This window comes from Rattus norvegicus, chromosome 4, assembly GCF_036323735.1.
Source record: "Rattus norvegicus strain BN/NHsdMcwi chromosome 4, GRCr8, whole genome shotgun sequence".
In the NCBI taxonomy this organism is placed as follows: domain Eukaryota; kingdom Metazoa; phylum Chordata; class Mammalia; order Rodentia; family Muridae; genus Rattus; species Rattus norvegicus.
In genome coordinates, this window is record NC_086022.1 from 182,268,302 (window position 1) to 182,284,777 (window position 16,476).

A 16,476-nucleotide genomic window follows, 5' to 3' on the forward strand; every position below is an offset into this window, starting at 1 on the left:
ATAAGTTTGTTTCAGACTGTCTGGTAATGGAGGTGACTGTGACCGTACACTTGGGTTCACATGGGATGACAGTAGGCCGTGTTGGGATGCAGTGCTACACCCATCCAGTTGGATGCTCGGAGTTTCCAGTGTGCACAGCTGAGCAGCAGAGGCCAGTGCTGGCTCCGACAACCCCTTAGCAGTACAGGGCAGTAGGGGAGTCCCTGGAGAATGGCCCCAAACTTTGTATGGCCCAGCCATTCAGAGAAACAGGAGACCTAAAAGTGACCCATGTTGAGGGCCATTAACACCTCCTCTTGGCTGCTGAGTCCAGTAGAAACAAGAGAAAGGTAGAAGATGGCAGAATCAGCCTCAGGTAAGCAAACCTGAGTGCTAGACACCCGAGAAGGGAAGGGCAAGAAGCCACCTGCCCAGGTTGTCTGTAGGCGCCCTGTGCTCATGGTGGCATCACCTGGGGAGACAGAAGCACACAAGCAGGAAACACACCTACCATTGTGTTAGGGGTTATCACAGAGTATAACCTTTAGAGATATTGAAGGGAAGATTTGTAACCCTGGCTTATTTTCACGTCCTTGCTGAAGGAGAGGAAGTGTGTTTGTAACAGACACCAGGCTACACAGAAGACAGAAGCTTTGGTGTTGTTGCAGAGTGCCATAAGGATTCTGTGTACTTAGACCCCGAAGCACCATGGCCACTGTAGACTGTTCGAGATGGCTCATAACCAAGCACAGGCCTGTGCTTCCTCAGAAGCCACAGGTGTTATAATCAGGGCCTAAGTTTTCTTGAAGAAATTGAACATTGCTATCTGACCGATCTTGAAAAGGAAACGGTATTTCTGTACAAGCTTCCCAAGCAAGGTATTCTCCCAACCCCAAACCTCGTCTGCACTGGTGTCTTGGGTTTTGATTCATTCATTTATTTTGTAGTTTTACTGAAGCCTTTGATAGGAGCTTCATTTGTAACAGACAAGGTTGAGTGACATTCTTCGTTGTCAAGAGTGTAGCATCCAGAAAGAAACCTTAGCCCTCGTCTGCCTCTGTGGATGCTGCCTGTTTCATTCACAGAGAAAACCATATTTCACCGTAGGAATGCAGGTTAGGATTTATCCCAGATTGCCTGTCTGCCAGCCCCATTTCCACACACCTTTTTCTTCTTTTTCAGGCTAATGCCCTTTTTTTTTTATTGGACATTTTTTATTTACATTTCAAATATCCCCTCTCCCCGTTTTCTGTCCACAAACCCCCATCCCATCCCCCTCCCCCTTCTTCTATTAGGGCATTCCCCCACCCATCCACCCACCCCCTCCTGCCTTCCAACCCTGACATTCCTCCACACTGCAGGGGGGGGGGGTCAAGCCTTGGCAGGACAAAGGGCTTCTCCCATTGGTGCCCAACAAGGCCATCCTCCATTACATATGCAGCTGGAGCCATGTGTCAGTCCATGTGTCTTGTTTGGGTGCTGGTGTGGTCCCTGTGAGCTCTGGTTGGTATTGTTGTTCTTATGGGGTTGCAAACCTCTTCAGCTCCTTCAATCCTTTCTCCAACTCCTCCAATGGGGATCTCACTCTCAGTTCAAAGGTTGGCTGCGAGCGTCTGCCTCTGCACTTGTCTCCAAACTTCTTTAATCATTGCAGCATCTTCGTTGTGACTGAAAGTTTAAGCTCCTCTCCTGGTATGGTAGTGTTCATCTACAGGCCCAGCATTGGGGAAATAGAGGCCAAAGGGCAGGGGTTCAAAGCCATCCTCTAGTACATGACACTTTTAAGTCAAGAGCAGAATAGATGATAACTAAGTCAATATGAATAGAATATTATTTTGTACCTATAGTTCCCTCTAGCCTATCATCGGCTTCTTTTAAATTTCCATTTGTGTGCATGAGTGTTACGTTTTCATGTATGTTAGTGACCCCTGTGAACTGCCTATGGTAGTTAGATGAGGGCATCGCATCCCCTGCACTAGAGTCACAGATAGTGTGAACTGCTGTGTGGCTGCTGGGAATTGAACCAGGGGGATTAAGCAAGTAGTTTCCAAGATCAGCTGTAGAGGCAAACATGGACAGTGAGGGCTCCACTCTCTAGGCTCCAGGTACAACAGGAGCCCTTGGTAATCGCACTAGATGTCATCACATTACCAGTGTCCTGAGGGCTTGAATGAGGCCAAGTTAGAACGTAGTGAGTGCTGACTAGAGCTGAGCACCCTTGGTCACATTCAGAGATAGCCCTGAATATGACTTACCCAAACAGGAGCATTGCAAATGCTTTCTGGAAATGGGTGGTCAGTTAGCACGAAGGAGGATGGCCTCCTGACTTGTGGTCGCAGCTGACGTGGGGGAGGATGAACAAACAAGCATGGGAGAAAACAAACCTGGAAAAACAGGTTGAGAAGAACAAACCTGGCACCGGGACAAGGATGAACCCCCATACTTCTCAGATCTGCTTTGTGGCTGGAACTTGGGGTATAGCATTTACGTGCGTCCTTGTCCCAGCTTACATCTCAAGCAGAAAGGGACGTTAATGCAGTGAAAATTGAGGATGGTGTAATCGTGCCATGTGTTATGCCTGTAGGAGCTGTCGTGTCTGTGGCATTTCTTGTGTATCTGAAGTTGTGGAGACCTCTAGAGTCACACGTGCCCCTCCAGTGGGAAGAGTGTGCAGTAGAATCAGTGCTTTTTCCCCCTCTCAAAGCCCCAAGGCAATGTGGGGATGCCAGAGAGTTTTCAGCTGTTAGCCCACAGGGAGACTACGTAGAGGGAAGGCCTGGCTTCCAAACTGAACAAAAGCCTGAAAGAAAGAAGACAAAGGTCTGGGAAGCAGGGGCAGGAGCCCCGTAGAAACGTAGCTGTTCTCCTGAGGTAGAGTGGGCCAGCAAAGCTGAGCTCCTGTGCTGACTGTTGAGAAATCGGCCTCCCCGGTGACCCCCATCTCGGTTTTCATAAGGCTGAGGGCCATGGGAAGTGAAAGATAGAAGACCTAAGTACATTGTTGTAAGAAATGGCCCCAAGAAAGCAAGGTGTCCAGATTGCTGTGTTCTCAAGGCTTGGCCACACACTGCGGGTTCAGGCACGGGGTTGTCCCCTTCTTTAGCATGCAGCGCTTTAAACACAGCAGCGTGCATCAAGTATGAACAGCAACGGCCGCTCATGAGCACCAAGAGGGAGAGAAGGTTTGGGGAAGACAAGAAGTTATTAAAAGCTCCCCTTGACTCCTCAGAGCCGTGCACCAAACAAAGGAGAGTCTGTATTTCTTGTTAACATTTTTTTTTAATTTTAATTTTATTGTATGGGTGTTTTGCCTGCATACATGTCTGTATATAAGTATGCCTGGCACCCCTGGAGGCCAGAGAAAAATGGCAGGTCCACGGAACTGGAGTTACAGATGGCTGTGGGCTGTCGTGTCTATGCTGGGAATTGAACAAGGGTCCTCTGGAAGAGCAGCCAGTATTTAACAGCTGAGCCATCTCTCTAGTCCAGGAAGCTGTATTTTTAAAGCAAGAGAATAAGAATACATATTAAAAATATTAAACTCAGGAGTCAGGAGTTGTAGATGTCTCCCAGGGAGGAGTATAAACATACAGATGCAGCCAGTCTGGTCCCTCAGCCTGCCACCATCAACAAACCCGTAAGCCCAAGTTCAGAAGCATGGCCTGAGATCCCTTCTTGTCCTTGAGACACCTTTGCTGGCTAGTGTGGCTGCCACCCCTTATCATATAAGGCTCCATTTGTACAGCAAGTGGAGCCCATCCCAGAAAATCTGTAACTGGACCCCACAGCAGAGATCAGCAGATTGTGGGGAGCCCATCTCCAGTGGATACGTATGTATCTCAGCTCCTGCAGTCAAGGCTCTGGCAACATCATGGAAGAGGGGCAGAAAGAGTGTAAGAACCAGAATTCCAGGAGTCCTGATGTGAGTCTCTCCAAGAAAAGGCTGCATAAACAAGACCAAGACAATGGCAGTATCAGTAAACGTGCTGAAATGGAGGGTGGGGAAACCTCATGGGTCCTACCATGAGACTAAGAACCAAGGGTAGCTCACAACTTCTGGGGGAAGGAGAGATAGCACCTCTTAGAGATGGGCTCTGTTCCTGGATCTCCAGCGCAGAGAGGTCAGCCCCGAATCCATATCCACACAGACAAAAACACTCAGTGTTGTAGTTATATGTGTCTGTTTACCTACGTGTAACATAGGTCTATGCACCGGTAATAAAGAAGCCGTCAACTTGGAAGTATGAGGAGATAGAGAAGGATCATAGAAGGTGCTCTAGAGAGGAAGAGAATGGCGATAGAATTACACTTGGAAATGTAAAAGTAGGAATGGTACTTTAAAACCTATAATAAGTCCATGCAGATACTGAAAGGAACCAGACAGTCCATCAAAAGACCCTGCAGCTTTATGGCACTCAGAGCAATCAAACTGGGAAGTTGTGATTCTGTAGTGATTTTTTTAACTACTTTATTAAATCCAGAATTAAAATGTGCAGCCTTCTTGATTATTAAAGCTCATGTTTGAATCAGCCCATAGCTAGGTTCATAATGAAACTTTTGAGAAATGAAGAAACTATAGAAGTATTCTCTTAGACTCCCGACAGTGTGTCCAGCCTGTAGTCTACGGGCCCCACTGCCCCAGAATAGATAGGATTTGAGCCCAATAAAAATTTACTTAAGTTTGATGTTTTTGCAGTTTTTTTAAAAACTCAAACTCATGATTCTTGATAGTGAACTTCATTGCAGGGTGTGCAGGGTCAAAAAGTTGTAACTCTAGAGTGAGACTCAGCAGTGCATCAGCGAGGAGGATCCAGCCAGGTCAGGTCAGATTCTCAGCAGCGTTTACAGCTACAGAAGCGTCCAGCCTAGAAATCCAGATCACCAGCTGTGTGATGAGGAAAAACAATGGCATTTTCAGACAAAGCACACCCCATGTCAGGAACCTTCAGGAGCAGACAGTCTGCCAAAGACAAGGATCAGCCGGTAAGAAGCAGTTTGTGGACCTAGAGTCTCTGGAGACTCTGGAGAAAGAGATGCAGAGAATCCCAGGACTGTGCCTGAGGGAGAGCCCAGGTTATCAGCAGTGGCTGGCAAGTCCACTAGAAGTGCCTGGCGCCTTGGATGTTCCCGAGAAGGCCACAGACAAGTGAGAGAGAACTGTGAAGCCGCATGGTGACCATAGCTATACAGTTCCATAGCTAGTCCTAGACAGCCTCCAGCTTTTCACTCTTGGTTTTGAAAGTACATCTGGCTTTCCTGCAGAATGATGAATGAATGATGGTTGATTGATTGATTGATTGATTGATTGATTGATTGATTGATTGATTTTAAGCATCTTCCTTTCTAGAGGAAGACCACCAAAAGAATGCAAGCTGTCCTTGCCTTTGACGAACATCCTTTTAGGCCACCATAGTTGTAGACATTCTTAGTAAACTCAGCAGCTGATCACAGACAGGTCCAAGAACCTGAAGAGCTAAGCTTTCCAGTTCCCTAGCATGGACTGGCTTCTAGGCAGCTAGGAGGAGGGTCTTAAAGCCCAGGCCCACAGTGACAACACCTACTCCAACAGGGTCACACCTTCTAATAGTGCCATCCCCTGGGCCAATCATATACAAACCATCACATCCCACTCCCTGGTCCCCATAGGCTTGTTCAAACATGAGTTTATACGGGCCATACCTAAACATAACATAATGCAAAATATATCCCAACTTCAAAGATCCCCATAGTCTATAGCAATCTCAACAATGTTAAACGTCCACAGTTCAAAGTATCTTCTAAGATTCATTTGATCAAAAGTGTAATCCCCAAAGCAAAACAGGAAACCAGCTGGACAAACTCCAAACTCTGCATCTCCTTGTCTGATTTCAAGGTGGTCATCAGATCTCCAACTCATTTTTCATCTTTGTTGACTATAACAAACTTCCTTCTCCTGGGCTGGTTCCACTCCCTGTCAGCAGCTTCTCTCACCAGATATCCCACGGCATCTGGAACATCTTGTGGTCTCTAAGGCAGCTTCAGTGTTACAGCTTCTTGTTTCAGTCTGTGACCCACACATGGTCTTCTGGGCTCCTCCAAAGGTCTGGCATCACTTCTCCACGCATGCCCTCTGTAGCACTCTAAGATCAGGTTGATCTATTCCATTGCTCCTCTGTTCTTCGTGATCATCCCATGGTACTTGCATCTCCAAAAACACTGTTGTCTTCTGCTGCATCTAGACTTCACCAATAACCTCTGTCTTCATGGTGCTAAGTCTCAAGTCCTTTACATGATGCCTTCAGTCCTGGGCCATCAACTGCAGCTTAGACTGCACCTTCATCAGTGGCCTTCCATGGCCTCTCACAGTGCCAAGCTGTTCTTCATGACCCCTTCATGCCTTCAAAACCAGTACCATCTGCAGCACGAGGTACAACCTTGGCTATCTCTGGAACACAACTTCCTTGTGATGTCAGAAAACACTTCCCAGAAGATTTCACCTCAGTGATGCTGGTCTCTTCTTAATCACCACTAATTTCTTAGCTCCAGCTAACCAGTATCAGTTGTCCTAGTAGTCTCTTCTGTTTTGAAATCTAAAGCCAGAGCCACATACATGGCCAAAGCTGCCGAGTTCTGCTGGTTGCTGGGGCTAGAACATGGCCCCCTTGTTCTATTATATTATCACCAGTTTTCTGTTTCTCCAACTCCCTCACTGCCTAAGCTTGGCTGTCCTGGAACTTGCTCTGCAGACTGACTTTGAACTCCGACATCTGCTTGCCTGTTTTCTAAGCACTGGGATTAAAGGTGTGGTCCACCAAGCCTGGATTTAAGTTTTTCTTCACCTAGAACTTGCTCTGTTCTAGGCTGACCTTGATCTCAGAGATCTGCTTGTCTTTGCCTCCTGGGATTAAAGGCTTATACTACCATGCCTGGACCTACATTTAGCTGGATGGGATCTTGTCCCAAGGTCACTACTCCCTTAATTCAATTCACTGTCCTTGAACACAGGATTCAGCTCCATTTCACTTCCTGGTGCCCTTTAATACCCTAACCACATCTTTTATATTTTTCCTTCCTCAACTTGCTATGTTTGTTTAAAATGTTCTTCATGAGACTTAACCAGAGAGCCAAGTCTATGATGGGCATTTCTGACACTTCCTCTATCAATGCAATCTGATCTCTTCACCTTCGCCTCAGGCAGACCCTTAAGACAAGAGCAAAAATTGGCCACATTCTTTACCAAAATATCACAAAAACAGTCTCTAGGCCACATATTGAAATTCTCCACTGAAACCTCTTGGGCCAGATCCACACAATTCAAATCACTCTCAGTAATGAAGTCTTCCATATTCCTACTAGGATAGCCCATTAAGCTCTATTTAAAGCATTCCACTGCTTTCCAAATCCAAAGTCCCCAATTCTACATTCTTCTAAACAAAAGCATTGTCGGGCCAATCACACCAATACCTCAGTCCCTGGTACCAACTTCTGTCTTAGTTAGGGTTTTACTGCTGTGAGCAGACACCATGACACCATGACCAAGGCAAGTCTTATAAGGACAACATTTAATTGGGGCTGGCTTACAGGTTCAAAGGTTCAGTCCATTATCATAAAGGTGGGAACATGGCAGTGTCCATGCAGACATAGGGCTGGAGGTGCCGAAAGTTCTATATCTTGATCTGAAGGCCACTAGGAGAAGACTAACTTCTGAAGGCAGCTAGGAGGAGGGTCTCAAAGCCCACCCCCAAAATGACACACCTACTCCATCAGGGCCACACCTCCTAATAGTGCCACTCCCTAGGCCCAGTATATACAAACCATCATAATTGTCGAGGTTCTAATACAACGGGAATTTTTTTTTTTTGTAACAGTGGTGGAAATCAATATATCAGTAATCAAATAATGTATCAATAAGAGGTTGGTTTCTTCCTTCAACTCGTACAGACTATCTAATGCGAAGAATAAGATTCTCATATGAGGTTAGCCTTCTACTTGTAACTCAGGGTCCGCTGTCCCCGTCATCTACGTTGCCAGTGCTCAGTTCTGCCTCACACGTCAATAGGCTTCCAAGTTGATGGATAGTATTGGTTCCTAGAGTGCTCTGAGTCCTCTACTTGTTCTCCTTCTGCCATTCAGTGCCAGTGCAGACGAGTTCAAAGTCAAGATGGCCTAAAAGGCCATTATAGCACAGTTCGTGGATTTTCTTTCTCCTCTCTCAGTGTCTAGAAAACCCTCCAGAACCATAGTTTGAGCTTTAAGTTTGTGTGGAAATGGAGGTCTATTGAAACACAAAAAAGTACAAAAAAATACCCGTGACTCTGTTTGCACTCCTAATTGTAGCTCAGCAGTGAGACATTTTACACTGCAGTGAGTTTACTTAGCTATAGGGAAAGAGGCCGTAAAGTGCTCTGCGTCAGGCCACACCTGCAGCTCTCCTCCAAGGTCTCACCACCTCTTTCAGGCCGACCTTGAACTCTGTTCACCCTGCTGGAAACACCCAAATGTCTGTTACTTGTACTATTAATAGATTCATGATAACTCCACAGACAGTTATAGTGAGATCTAATGTCTCAATACATGTATATACACTGTGTGTTAAATCTGGGTATCTGACCTATTCCTCTCATTTTTATACTGCCATTTTTATTTTGGAAGATCTAATTCAGTATTTTCACTGTAGTCACCACACTGTACTGTAGGACACCAGAACTCTCTCCTCCTTGAAAACAGCCTCCTTCCGTACCCAAGACCTTGCATGTGTCGCTGTTCGTGCGTGTGTGCGTGCGTGCGTGTGTGCTGCAGGCCAGTGGCAGAACAACAGTGGTTATGTAAAAGCAGAGACCTTGGTGAGCCAGAAACTGAGGAGTCCAGAGGCCAGGGGTGTTTTTATATATTTCTTATAGTAACCTAGTCTTGCAGGAACTAAGAGCCTACTAGGACCATATTGGTCCCTTCTGCCACCCACCCCTTAATGCCACAGCAGGGACCAAACCTCCCCTATGGGAACACTGAGTCTAAAACCTTAGCACTCACCCAGCCTCTATTACTCAAACCACACCACCTACCCTACTGAAATATCAGTGTTTCCATTTCTTAGGCTTTATCCAGACTTCCTCCTAACTCTAGGGGAATCCATCGCTTACTTGGCATCCCACACACCAATCTCAGGCGTGCACCTGTGACCCGAGCTGCTGGCTGTGGATGCAGGCCACCCTCTTCTCCACAGTAAACGGAGTGAGAATTCACTCACACATCTCCTTTCTCCATGAATGGTTTAGAGAAGTTTGAAGAGTAGGGTGAGGATATCTGGCAGACGCAGGCTTCGGGCGGAGGCTAGGATGGCTGTAGGGGATTGACCACGCCCACATTTGCCTACCTGTATAGCAGGAATGGAAGCCAGTGCACATTCAGTACTGAGAGCCCTGGATGCAGTCACTGCTGTGGGGCTGGGCAGACATGTGACCTCTTTGCTAGAAACTCCTGAGCTTCATGTCAGCACCACCCGTTGGCCATTGGTCTTTTGAAATCTCTGTTACACCATTGTTTCTGTTCTGTTTGTGTGGGTAAGTTACAGCTCACGTAGAGCAGGACAGAGGGGGCTCCAGGGTCTGGAACTGTACATGTACGTCACACATACCATTGTACATGTACGTGTACATCACACATACTGTTGTACATGTACTTGTACGTCACACATACCATTGGGTAATTAGCAGATTCTTTGACAGATGGACACATGAGCAGGCTGCTGACCACAGCTGAGAACTCTGTGGATCTGAACCTGACACTTAACCTCTCATAATCACTTGCTTTCTATGCCTTTCTTCAACCACATACAGCTTTTAAAACAATACCTAATTGCATTAAATAGGCATAGAAATAAAAAAAAATAAATCATGCATTTACTCTGAAACCTTAACCATAAATGTTAAGTGGTAAATGTGGCTTACTAATTAAGAACTGGTAAAAGAAACGAGTCATTGCACAATTGTATGAAGGAGTGCAGGCCATACGGTAAAAGAATGTAAGCCTAAGGAAATACTGGGTGTCTGTTCAGGTGAGAACTTTGAGACATAGGATGTGCAGTGCAGTCCTATCTATGTGTGCAGTTCCCTTCCTCCTCTGTAGCCTGTTTTCACATCTACACTTTTGAATGTTTACAGGCTCACACGCATGCGCTTGCATGTTTGTATGTATATTACTGTATGCTCACTTCCTACATGCTACAAAACTTCTACAGTAAAGAAACTCGTAACAGTGAAGCATTATTTTACATTTTACATTTCAGAAGTGAAGAGAACATTCATTGGTGCTGAGTTTACCCAATGAAAACGTGCCAGCCTCTGTGCTGGGAGCTGGGGCCTTGTGTTTTGTAGCATTCATTTGAGTCATGCACTATTTTTTTTATTTGTTTTCACTACACGTATAATATTTTCTGAGAAGTCTGTTTGTCCTTCTTGGAATACTACCTATCAATAATGAGTTCCACTGCCCTCCCTGGAACTCTCATTTCAAACCACAGCTAACCGGGTGGAGCCTTAGCTGGCGTCCGGCTCTCAGCATCTTGACCTGGCATAAGGCTAAGGTAGCTATAGTTACCACCCAGACCACATCTGATGGCTGTGTTGTGACAGAGCTCAATGTGGGTGAAGTCACTGGGCTACGGGGTGTTCTTAGGCGAGTACGGGTTGAGTCTGAAGTCTTGCGTGGATACAGTGGACAGGGAGGCAGTCTGATGGAGAGAAAGCTCTGAAGTCTTTCATGGATATAGTGGACAGGGAGACAGTCTGATGGAGGCAGTCTGATGGAGACAGTCTGATGGAGGCAGTCTGATGGAGGCAGTCTGATGGAGGCAGTCTGATGGAGACACAGGCTGCAGAGGAGCCAAGTGGCCTCTGTTAGCCTCGAGGTGTCCTGCAGTAAATGGCTAATTCCGTTTCTTTCCTCCCAAAGTCTCTAAGGTTCCCAAAGCCGTTGCAAGGGGAGATTCCTCTGTAAAGCCTGGCTGGAACAGAACAAGCTGCACCTTGTGGAGAGGCCTTTCACTCACTCACATGAGCTGCACTCACTGCGCTCTCCTTCCCCAACAGGAAGCCGTCAAGGCCGCAATCGCAGAGGAGCAGAGGCGAAGTGAAAAGGCCATGGAGGAAGCCGTAAAGAGAACAAGGGATGAGCTGGTGGAGTACGTGAGGGAGCAGAGAAGGGTAAGTGTGCTGTCCTGTCCCAGCGTGTGCCTCTGACAGCAGAGTCTCCACGCGCTGTGGAGTCCTAAGGGAGCAGAGAAGGGTAAGCATCCTGTCCCATCCCAGCATGCACCTCTGTGACAGCCTCCGCACACACTGTGGAGTCAAGATACTGACAGATGCCTCAGTATAGAGTGAGCACTCCAGAAAGGCGGTTTCCCCAAATAATCATATGTAACCTTTTATCTTTGTAAGCACCCCATTAGGCAAGAACTGCAACAAGGAGAAGCGTCTGGCTGTTACCCGGGTCCCTACCCAGAAAGATAGTTCTAGACTTGCAGGTGGGGTGGGGGCTGCAGATTTGCATTTGCAGTTTTGGCTGGTCCTATGTGTGTATTTGTCCATTGGCAGGCATTTGGATTGTTTCTCCATGCCTAGTTTACATCTCTGAATCAACCAGCCTGTATTTGAGATATTGAGCTACACAGAGACTATGTAACAAAGAAAATTTACAAGACCCTTTTGGGGGTAATTTTCTTATCTTTTCAAAGCTGTATTACTTAACTCTTCTGTCAAAGGAACTATGTGGTAAAACTTCTAGTAAGAGTAAGAATGCTTTTTTTCAGATCCTTGATCCCTGTGTGCCAGTTGTCTAAAGAACTAATCATAGACTTGTCCATTTGGCCTGTGTCCCTTTAAATCCTTCTAAGAGTCCATCAGTTGCCTGTTTGTGGGAAGTAGCCTAGTTTAACTTATGGAGTTCATTGACAACAGTGTCAGCACAAAAGAATAGGCCTCGTTTGCTTCTCCGTCTTATCAGTGTGACTAGACGGAACACCCTAACCCTAACCCTAACCCTAACCCTAATCCTAACCCTAACCCTAACCCTAATCCTAACCCTAACCCTAACCCTAACCCTAACCCTAACCCTAACCCTAACCCTAACCCTAATCCTAACCCTAACCCTAACCCTAACCCTAACCCTAACCCTAACCCTACCCTACTGTAGAGTAGTCGTGTGTCAGCGCATGGGACATGGGAGACAGAGCAAGGTGCACTCTGTGCTGATCAGTGCTGTTCTGAGCACTGTCTTCAGCACATTCATAGAAATACCCGGTCTCACTGATGGAGCTGTGTGTTCAGGATGGCATTGGCACTGCCATCTGCATGTGAGTTCTGAGACCTCCTTCCAGTCCTGTCACTTACACATAGGAGGTCGCAGCCATGGGCTCCTGGGGATGTTACCCCTTGCCCTGGGATTACAGGTGTGAGAGTGACTGTGGGAAACTTTGAATGTCTGGGTGTTTCTGTCTTCCCAAAGAGAAAAGCTTTCATGGAAAAGTATAAGAAAATACTCAAAGTGGAACTAGTGACTGCCAACAGCCCTTTTGTATCTCACTTTTGAAAGCTTTAACTTCTTAATTCTGTATCTCCTCCTTCCTCTAGAGTAATATCCAAACGGTTTCAGGTCAGTTTTAATGTATCATTTTAGGACTTAAAGAAATTTTGGAAAATAAAAGACACTCAGAGTTTATAAACCAACTTAGTGGAAGCAGTTTTCGTTTTTATTTGTTTTAGCAAATTTTTATCTCTTTCCAAAAACCAAAAAAACAAACAGACAAAAAACTAAATTGAGGCAACTCTTCTCCACTCACCTTTCTTTACATGAGAGACTTTTGTTTTTGAGTTTGTTTGTTTGTTTGTTTGTTTGTTTGTTTTTGGTTGGCTGGTTGGTTGTCTTGGTTTAGCTTGGTTTGGTTTGGTTATTTGATCAAAGATCACATTTTCAGGATAAAAAATGGCCTTTTCTTTCCCCAGCTTAAAATAAGTAAACTAGATGAAGCTTAGGATTCTTAAGCGCAGACACCTTAGAGCCTGTAGTTCTAGGTTCCGGCCATCCACGTTCCTGTCTTGGGGTGTTGGGACATCTTTGCTGGACGAAGTCTTCTGTGGAGCCAGCCCCTGCTCTGCGGGGCGTTGTCCTGGAGAAAGCTCAGCTCTGGGGTTTCTTCAGCTCATCAAACCTTCCTCAAAGCCTGGGAGGTTTGGAATGAACATTTCCCCACCCCACATTTCCCCATTTGCTTCTGCTTTCAAAGTCCTTAGAAATTACAGAACGGAAGATTGAAAATGCTATATTTCTCTAAAAACTTGAAACATTTTCATATAATATGAAATGCACATCACCATAAGAGGGGATAGCTTCTCGTAAATGTCTACGTCGGTAAACATCAGTCTGGTCCGCACCACAAAAAACAGTGTGTGATCGAGACATCCTGCTACTAAGAATCTCATGATTAATCAGAAAAATTAATTAATGAGACAGTTTGTGTGTTTAAAATGACTATAACTGTTCAACCCAGTCATATTTTAAAATTTTTCTCTGTAAGAGTTGAAGTGCCAGGGGCAGGGATAACAGAGGGGCCCCCCCAGCTCAGAGGAGAAGATGGGGGATGGGGGAAGGTGAATGAGATATAAAATGAATAATTAAAAAAGATTAAATTAAAATTTTAAGAAAGTTTTAATTTTTTTTTTTCTGCAAAACCTACTACCCAAGGGAAAATGTTGTTAGCTTTCTAAATTTGGTATGAAGGAGAAACGCTGTTGACTTTTGGCTTAGCAGTCCAGAAGTGTTCCCTGGTATCTGCTAGTTGTCTGCTCGTCAGTGGACTTGGTTCCCTGTACTCTGTTTACACCACAGAGAAGGAACCACCACAGGAAAGCCTGAGACGTGTAAGCCAAGGGCTTCCTGTGAGAACCAGCAATGCACCCACAGGGACACTGACTTGCTTTGCAACCTCACTGTGTCCTAATCAGTTTTAATTATGCTTTGAGACTCTCCCGGAGCACCTGCAATTCTAGATCAGGGGATGGGCCACATCCCACTCCTGCTTGCTTAGGAAATAAACTTTTCCAGGAACACCCCACTCCCCGTCACTGAAGTATTGTGCTCAGCCTGGCTTCACATTGCAACAGCTGATTAGAACCTCTGCCATCTCTTATTAAAGCAGCACTGTCTTCTGTCAGGTGTCAAAGGGATCTCCGTCCTTTAACACTCCTGCTCTCCCACCATGGAACCGGCAGTTGGCATTCCCTAGTGTTCTGGAGAAGTCCTTCCCTGTCATGTAAACTGCCAGGCCAAGTGGTGCAGTCAGCCATGCTACAGGCTTTGCTCTGTGCAAGGGAGGTTACAGGGAAACAGAAAGACTTCATCCCAGACACTTCTTAAGGGAGGAACAGTTTGTGGTTTATAGAGACCGATAGCCCTTGGTACTAGAATGAAGAGTTCTAGCCCATCCCATAAGTTCAGTCTGTTACACATGAGCTTGCCATGATGGAGGGAGTGTGAATAACCCAGCGCGAACAGCGGCCACTCACAGCCAGGCAGAGATTCCTAAAAATAAAATCTCATCCAAACGTAATAAAAGATTATTATTTTTTCCTCTGAAGAACCAGAATTATGGCCCATGTTTTCAAAATCACCTCCAGGAAAATAATCTTCACTTGGGAGGATTTTTTTAATTTAGATTTTTAAAGGGGTAAGGGACAATTACCTTTACTTCAAAGGTTTGCGGCCAAGGCATTGTCAGAATCTTTTAATTATGGTTAGGTTCCTCAGGGCCAGCCTGGCTGCAGTCCTCTGGGATTTCACTTGACGCTGTTACGAGCAATGCTGAGCCAATGGGACCTTCACTTCTGATAGTCACAGTCACTAGAATTCAGACAACTCTAGAGAGCCTGTCACACCACCACTTTGTCTTGTTCCTTGTCACAATGATGTTGAACTTCTGCTGTTCTACGTCTCCTCACGCTTCTGACATGGTTTGTGCGTAGCTCTGCCTGCCCATCATGCCTCTGGCCACACCTTAGCCTCACATGGACGGGACTAAGGACTTTGCTCTGGACCAGCACTTCACGTTCTGCAGCATGGGGGAATGCTGAACTCACTTCACATCATGCTTCTCTTGGGCACTGAGAGAAAGAGGAGCCCACAATGCTGGGCCTCACTGGTCTCCTCGAAGTGTGTCCAGACCTACCGGTTGTTGTTTAAAACAAGGTTTTGTTTGGTTTGCTTGTAGCAAGTTAAGAAAACTGAGTCGTGGTTCCACTGTGCTCTAAAAGCCATCCATTTTGTTAAAATTTGAAGTTAAGTTGTCTCAGAGTATGTCTCAAAAAAAAAAAAGTCAATTTTCCTTTGGTGACATGGAGGCAAGCAAGGCAGAACTAGTATTTCCCCCAGACAAGTACTTTTTAAAGGCTCCTACTATTAGAGCTATCCTGCTAGAGTTACTAAGTTGTTGTTGGGGTCGGGGGAGCGGGGAGGGAAGTAGGTGGGGAAGTAGGTATTGAGACTGAGAATTCCAGGCATTGAACTAATTTTCACAAGTTTCTTGCAGAATGCCTGGCAACACAATACATACTATGATGGTGGATGTCAAAGACTTGGCCACTAGGAATTGGATGCAGGGTTGAGAGGTGGCAGTAACAGGCCATTAATCTCCAAGTATTGATGAACTTTGCCTTATTATTGTACTTTTCAATATAGTACCTCCAGAAATTATCATCTTATTTCTTTATTTCCAGTGGAAATGAAATAACTTCCTGGCTAAATTGTAACAAGAATAAAACATTCTAGCTAGCCCATATAAAAGACACACAATCCAGGTGCCTCATTTATAAGCCGTAACCTAGATAGGGTGGATCTGGAGCTGATCTCACTTGCGTCCCAGCAGTTCCGTCCCTTGTTGCTTGCTGTTCCTCCTGGCCACGCACTCATGGTCCATCTCTTCTCATGGCGGCCCCTCCACCTCTGTGTCTTTCTTCCTCTCTCCTCTCTCCCTACCTGAAACCCCCTCACTCTACCCTCAAGTCCCTCCTGACCCCCTCCACTGCCCAATCACAAGCTCTAGACTTTTATTGACCAGTTAAATTGGGGAACAAGGTTTACGTAGAATCCCTTGGTGCATGTCAGGATCTGTCTACTCATGGGGCAACCAGATCTTGAGAGCCAGTCTTTAGCATTAGAATGCAAGCAGCATCAGATGGACCCACTACACTAGAAGATACTGGGTAATGTCTTGATCTGTCTGATTTATTGTGGTGTTATTTTTTTCTATCAAGTGTATCTCTACAACCATCATTCCTTTTCTTTAAAAAAGAAAACGGAAACAATTGGCCAAAAATTAACCAAACAACAACAACAACAAAAAAAAAAATTGTTGTAACTAATGCTATCTTGGGAACGTCACAAGAACGTCCTTTTCCGAGGGACATGGTGTCTCTTCGCCTTCAAAGACAGAACTGACCTTCCTGCCAGTCTGTGTGCTGCTGAGTCATA

General features: G+C 45.6%; 1 protein-coding gene across 10 annotated transcripts in view; it reads left to right on the top strand.

Annotated features, from left to right (window-relative positions):
* Positions 1-16,476, top strand: part of Ccdc91 (coiled-coil domain containing 91) — a 172,018-nt gene that overhangs the window by 135,371 nt on the left and 20,171 nt on the right. For all 10 annotated transcript variants that reach the window (XM_063286194.1, XM_006237685.5, XM_063286192.1 and 7 more), the window contains one exon: positions 11,046-11,159. In XM_063286194.1, the coding sequence (XP_063142264.1) occupies positions 11,046-11,159 (114 nt within the window). The remainder of the gene's footprint in view (positions 1-11,045; positions 11,160-16,476) is intronic.